General features: G+C 42.1%; 1 protein-coding gene across 1 annotated transcript; it reads right to left on the reverse strand.

Moving 5' to 3' along the window:
* Positions 1-730: 730 nt before the first annotated feature.
* LOC144752674 (endogenous retrovirus group PABLB member 1 Env polyprotein-like) lies at positions 731-2,245 on the reverse strand. The gene has a single exon (XM_078640541.1). It carries the CDS (start codon positions 2,243-2,245, stop codon positions 731-733), a length of 1,515 nt encoding a protein of 504 aa, XP_078496667.1.
* Between the last annotated feature and the right edge of the window lie 4,697 nt (positions 2,246-6,942).

Genomic DNA, 6,942 nt, shown 5'->3' on the forward strand with positions numbered 1-6,942 from the left:
TCAGGAGACTGCTCAATCTTACAAAGCCAGTCTTCTCTTTTTATACAAAATATTATGCTTCAGGCAAACATTCTTAGGTTTACAGTTGACCATTCACATATTTTCACTACAAAGAAAAAGCAGAGTCATGATGACAAGCCCACATTTCATTTCGTCCAGCCCACAACAAATTACCCGGCAAGGCCCAACATTTTCATCAGATATTGGTGGACCCCCAATAAAAATGGGCACCTCCTCCTCGTAAAGCAAGTCATAAAGTAGGAAACAGGGACAGGTGTGTGCAAGATTAGGCGTGGTTTGTGTGTGATGAAAGGTTTATGGCATGTTGTGCCTTGATGCTATCTCGTTCGGCCACTGGGAGAGGAACTGACCGAACAGGTTTGGCCTTGGGCAGTGGAGTCAGCTTGCCCAGGTCAAAGAAAAGTCAAAGAAGGTGTACGTGTCCTTCAGGAATAGTGTTTGGCTTTAGTTCATTGGCCTATGTGAGGGCAACTCACAAAATGGCTGCCGTACACAAAATGGAACCCAAGGGTTCAGGACGAAAACTACGATTTCAAGGTGAAATCGTCACTTGAATATGATGAAAATGCTTGTACATGGTGTACTAGTCATTCTCGGTCTTCTGATATAAAAATCGTCATGATACGATTATGTTTATAACACGGGTCCAGAATTTTAAGTACTACAAACCCTCCTTTTGCCCTTACATAGGCAATAACCTATACTCATGCTAATCTGAGTCCAGGTCTATATTCCTAAAGTCATTGAGATGTTGCTGTAGCATCATCCTATTACTTAGCTCGTCCCTTGATACAGGTTTCCTTACACATGATGTAGCACATAGGCCACATATTGCAAGAACACACTGCACGCACAGACAGAACAGGAAAAGAATGGCTAACATCATCCCAACGACCATAAGAATTTTCCATCTCCAGGCAGACATCAGTTCCCAGAACCATCCCATAAATGACCAATCTCCTTTATCCACATGAATAGATTCGGAAATCTTATGCAGTTTGGAGATGGCCTGGTACACTGTTGGAGCGTTATCTGGAATGAAAACACAGCAACTCGATTGGATCAATTTACATACCCCACCTCGGTCTGCAAGTATGACGTCTAACGCGACCCCGTTCTGAAGGGTCATAAGATGATCCGACTGGAGCTCAGCAGTCAAGTTACTAAGGGCACCGGCAGTTTCAACTACGGTGGATTCAACCACCCTTGTCAATTGCCTAATGTTCCTGCTGTTAACCATGGGACCCCAGAACGGCAGAAAACCCCTCACGAAGTCTCCAAATTCTTGTTCTGCAGTGTCCTCTTTACTGAAGACACCTCTAACTATCCTTGTCTTATGGTAATCTGCCGCAGCTGTGTAGGTGGGAGGCAACAGGAATGAAACAAAGCATGTGCCTGAAAAGTCAGGGGGCAACCATGTATAGGCTCTATCATGGCAGATGAAATAGGTACCCTTAGCTGCTAAAAAAGAAGGGGAAGTCTGAGATGCAAAAACATACGTCTCAGTAAAGATACTTTTCCCTAACTGAGCTCTGGGATTCTTGCCAATACCTTGCAGACATAAGTGACCCTGATGGGGTACAATCCAAATCGGGGAAGATCTCTTATCTTGCTGTTTCTCACTCAGAGTAACTCCATATCCGGTCACGTTCCATCCTATATATACTAGTGTCTCTTCCCTCGGGATTGTCTCATAGGAGATATCTTCCTTAACCATGTCTACTATACCCTTAACTAGAGAACTATTCTTAGGATTATCTTCCACAGAACGTAGGGGGTAGGTCTCATGTGCGTAGATGAACATTGTTCTGTATGCCCAAACAGAACCATTGTGGCTGAAAGGCAGGACCAGATAAGGGATGCCCTTATCCGTTGTGTGAGGCATAAGACCACACACCCAACAGTTAGTAGTGTTCATTACTAGTTGGTGTTGGTGCAAAAGCTGAACGAAGGAGTTATTAATAAACTCTAATCTCCTAGCGGATTCATGTTCAGGAAGAGGTTGAAAAGAAAGTGAGGAAATAGTAGTAGGAGGAGGTATGGGCGATGAAGTGGGTGTAAGTGTCACTCGAAAAGAGAATAAAACATATCCTATGAAAAACATCATTACACTGAATAACATGAAAATGCACAATATCAAAAAGCTTTTCTTGGTCATCATTTTACATATTCTGCTTTTAAAGTTCATTTCTTTGGCAGGTCTCTCCATCTCGAAAAACTCCATCCTCTCTAATATGCTGCTCGCGATGATTGGGTGTTCTATGCTAAGGAATGCTTCTGTCAGTCCAGGGCAACTCCCTTAGACTAACCAGAACTGTCGACCTAACGTCTCCAGCTGCACCCCAAAGACTTTGGGCAACCGCGACCCTAAAGCGGAACCCGGATGGTGGTTCGAAAAACAAAAAGAAAAAGTTTCTCAGATGGGAGAGCTGCACTTTCAAAAATAGCAAAGAAAAGGAATATCTTTATTTGTCCATAGTTCTCGGCCTCAGATTATATCTTTTCTTCCCGGTTACTGTTTGATCTTGAAACAGGAGTTCAGGCTCTGCAGTGTCCAATCGGATTAACGGCGGCACAGCTTTTTGCAAGAGATTGTCACTTTCTTGTTCGGAAATTGTTCCTTTTATACGTGCATCGCTAAAAGGCAGAAAACGAGGCACAGTTTCAGCCTCTGAGTCAGCGACACCCTCCTGGACCCACCGGTCGTACGGCAGAGGCAAAGGCACCCTCTTGCAATGTACACCGTGGATCCAGTGCTTCTTCCCTTTTACTCGAACGGCTGATCTTGTTGAGAGAAGTACTAGGTGAGGGCCGGTCCACCTGGGCTGGTCATTCTTTGTGCGCTGAAAATTTTTCACCAGCACCCAGGATCCAGGATCGATGTGATGACCTGGAGCTTCAGAGGCTTGAGGCAGAGTATTGTGAACCTGTTGGTGTAAAACACGCAATTTAGCCGTCAATTCGTACAAATAGTCAAGCAAAACAGGGTATTCGATTTCACAAAATTTTGTGGGCCTTGGCACTCCCCATATGTTGGCCGGGGGGCCGAAAACTATCTCGTATGGACTAAGTCCCACTCGCGAATGCACAGTCATTCTTGTTGATAGGAGTGCTAAGGGCAGGGCGTCAGGCCATTTAAGACCAGAGCTCGCTTGAATTTTGCCCAGTTTTAGCTTTAGCGTGCCATTATAGCATTCTACTAGTCCAGCTGATTGGGGGTGATTTGCAGCGTGGAATTTCTGCTGGATGCCTAGCCCTTCACATACTTTCTTCATCACTCGTCCCACAAATTCACTTCCATTGTCACTCCAGACCATTCTCGGCAGTCCAAATCTAGGGAAAAACTCTTTCACAAGGGCTTTAGCTGTGGATAAGGCAGTGTTGTCCTTTAGGGGATATGCTTCCACCCATCTTGAAAAGGCAAAAACAACAACGAGTACGTATTTTAAATTGTTGCACCTCTCCATGTGGATGAAATCTAGCTGCCAAACCTCGAACGGATACGTTGGAGGCGTAAAATGACCAGCTGGAGTTGGGGTTCCCCAGACACACCATACAATTCTTGACCACATTCTCCGCACACTTAGGAATTCCTGCATTTTGCCATACTGGAGCCAACATCTTACAAATCCCTTTCACACTGATGTGAGCCATTCCATGGGCCATTGTAACCACTGCAAGCACATACGCATCGGGCAACAACTATCTCTGATGCTTTGACAATTCAATCCAACAACCATTGACATCCATTTTACCCGTACTTTCTCTCCACACACTCAATTCTTTCTCTGTAGCCTCAGCTTGAATAGATTTCACACTCTCTATTGTATCTTCACACATTCCAACGTCACCAATCCATCTTGCTGGGCCTGCAACATACATTCGACTCATCACATTCCTTGCTGTTTCTTTTGCGATTTTCAAAAGAAAGGTAAGTTTGAGCACTGCTATAGATTCTGAATACCTATGTGGTGCAGTTCACTGTGCTCCAGGGTTAACTCCCCACTCAGGAGTAGAGTATCATAATAAACGAAGCAAGTCTCTATTCGGCTTGTCTCCTTGGGCACAAGTATAGGCTGGATCTCCAGCTATTAATTCACTACAATTTTGTTTTTCAAATAGTTTAATTTTTCTCATAGTTCATGATTCAAATAACATTCCTTGATGTTACTTCACATCATTTCGAAATTTCATGATTCACATCGATATAACTTTCTTATTCATTTTAACATGGAGTTGCCTCCCAATGCATTTTGGCGCGATGGCGCCTTTGTCAAGGGATCTGTGGATCAGAAATGGAGGTCATTAGTACTACTTTACTCTCGCCACCCACAACATACTGTCTGAAAGATACTCACAATCTAAATAATAACAATATATACTTATCATTTTGCCCTATTCATACAGTTTAAATCTTATTGCATTTTTAACGTGGCGTATACATTTTTAGCCGTGCAAATATAAAGCAACTGATTCGAAAAAACCGTTAAACGGGTCCTATACGCGTAACTGAGCTCTCAATCATACGGGTGGTAATACGGGTATAACGTAACTACTAGAGAGGGGGACTTAGTTACATGGTTTAGAAAAAAATGCTCAGGGTATTCATGAAATGCGGTATGCTAAACTGTAATAATCCCGCTACCCGTTGTTTGAATGCATAAGTTCTGAACCCACCTCGGGTTGACTATATTATCGCTCAGTTCAAGAAGTATAAAAACTATCGCTTACCGCTATTCAAAGCTATGTGGCGTGCTCTGACTGTTGCTCCGCTGAACTCCGTTTCACAACAGCGGAGTTCCTGGCGGGAAACTATATTCAAAGCGATAGAGGGACGGGCTCTAGACTACGCCTACGCGCAAAGGTTGCTGGGACATGTATTTCTATAGAAATTAAAGGGCAAGTGACACAAAACGGATAACCAGGTATACCATGGCAAGCAATTTATAAAGTTCACATATATATATATAAATGGCTATAGGTAGCATAGAAATTCCACTCTTTCATTAAGCCACCTGGCTTTAAAGATTGCAAACGATAAATCCATTGATTTTCTCTCTTAAGAAGTTGAGCTTTGTTGTTTACGCCTTCATGTCTCTCCACGATTTCCAGAATGCACGCTTTCAGTTGGGTGATATCGTGCTTAGCTTCCATAAAGTGTGTGGCTACTGTGGATTTGAGCATTTTCGTTCTGATATTACTTTTGTGCTCGTTGAGTCTCACTTTTAGCTTGCGTTCTGTGTGACCTACGTAATGTAGATAGCATGGGCAACTTAACAAGTAGATGACGTTCATGGTGTCACATGTTCCATTTACCTTAAGATTAATCTTTTCTTTGAACTCAGGAGGTAGTAACGTATTACCTTTGCTGATGTTGGCACAGTTGTGACAGTTTAAGCACAGTTGTGTTCCCTTGAATATCGTAGTACTTGTTCTTTTTTTCGTAGGCTTCAACAATTGTCCTATGTTCCTTGATCTCGTATGTGCAAACAGAGGGTCTTTGGCAAATGCTCCTTTGAAGTCGGGTTCCACACGTAGGATTGACCAATGCTTTCTAATGATGTTTTGAATGATTGGCTGGATGTGGAGAATTTACTGACGCATGTAATGCGTGACTCAGAATCTATAGCAGTGCTCAAACTTACCTTTCTTTTGATTATCTGCAACCTACTCACAGGTTTGAAGCACGCCAATAAATAAAATGCAATACGATGAAATAACCCATATGACTGAGAGTCGAGCAGACACGTTTGCATTCGATGAAGATGCCAGCACACGCATTTATTCATTAATTGAAGAGGATACTACCGAATTCGCCACCAAAAAATCAAAGGAACAACACATCAGACAGATGCTATACCTAACTAGAAAAACGATTAACCAGCGCCTCCATGCAAGCACTATGATTAAATATCATAAATCCCAACGGATTCCAAGGGGACTCAGGATCCCTCTGAAACCATCCTTATGCAAGAACAGTAAACTGTTTGTTGAAAGATGGTATGCTATATTGAACAAATGCAGTTTAGATTTGATTTTACTGATTATAGAAGAATTGTCTAAGATCCTTGAAGAATTAAATATGGAAATTAATTCAGTGAAAGAAGAGTTGAGTAAACTTATGACTGCAGATGAAATAGAAAAAACATTGGAGGACATTAAACAACAACTAGCGAAACATGCGGAAGAAGTTAATGAGCGCAAAATTAGAAAGTATCGCAGAGACACCCTAGACTACAAGTTGAATGAAGTGTATTCATGGGCGGAGGTGTACGCTAAAAGACGCCAAACGAAAGGATTCACTTCACAAACAGATACCTCCTCCACAGGGAGCGAAACATCGGAACAGAGCGAAACAAGAAAAAAGGAGATCCCATCAACATCTACTGAGAAGCCTTTTTTAGAGGTAGGCCAAGACAAAATGGAAGACCCAGGAGGAGCCACAGGAACAGGAAAAGAGAAAGATCCACCTATAACGAAACCAACAAACCGGAGGAGGAAATAATGATAAGACAATTTGACAAAGAAAACTTGGTTATCAACATATCGAACAAGCCTCTAAGCAAGAAGGAGATAAAAACACTTCAAAGAGGAACCTCGTATATACCCACGACGAGGACTGATACTCTGGAACTGGAAGTAAGTTTGTTCAAATTGACTAGAAAACTTCGCTTAAGGAATTTCTTTGACAATGTCATAACAGACAAACAAAGCGAAACTCAAGATCAACTAAAAGGACTGAAATCTAAAAGCACCTACATGGCCCCAATCAGCCATAAGGCAATAGATTTATTTGAAACCCTATGTAAACAAGACATTCAAAAACTGCAAGTTAGTTGTAAGAAACAACACAGCAACGTACCATCTAATGAAATCAACATCATTAAATATATCAGTCAAGATGAAACTGTAATATGCCAA

This window comes from Lissotriton helveticus, chromosome 5_1 (assembly GCF_964261635.1).
Source record: "Lissotriton helveticus chromosome 5_1, aLisHel1.1, whole genome shotgun sequence".
Taxonomy (NCBI): Eukaryota; Metazoa; Chordata; class Amphibia; order Caudata; family Salamandridae; genus Lissotriton; species Lissotriton helveticus.

Bases quoted from the DNA above. Each gene is read 5' to 3' on its own strand.
- LOC144752674 (XM_078640541.1), bottom strand. From the start codon at position 2,245: ATGGAGTTTTTCGAGATGGAGAGACCTGCCAAAGAAATGAACTTTAAA.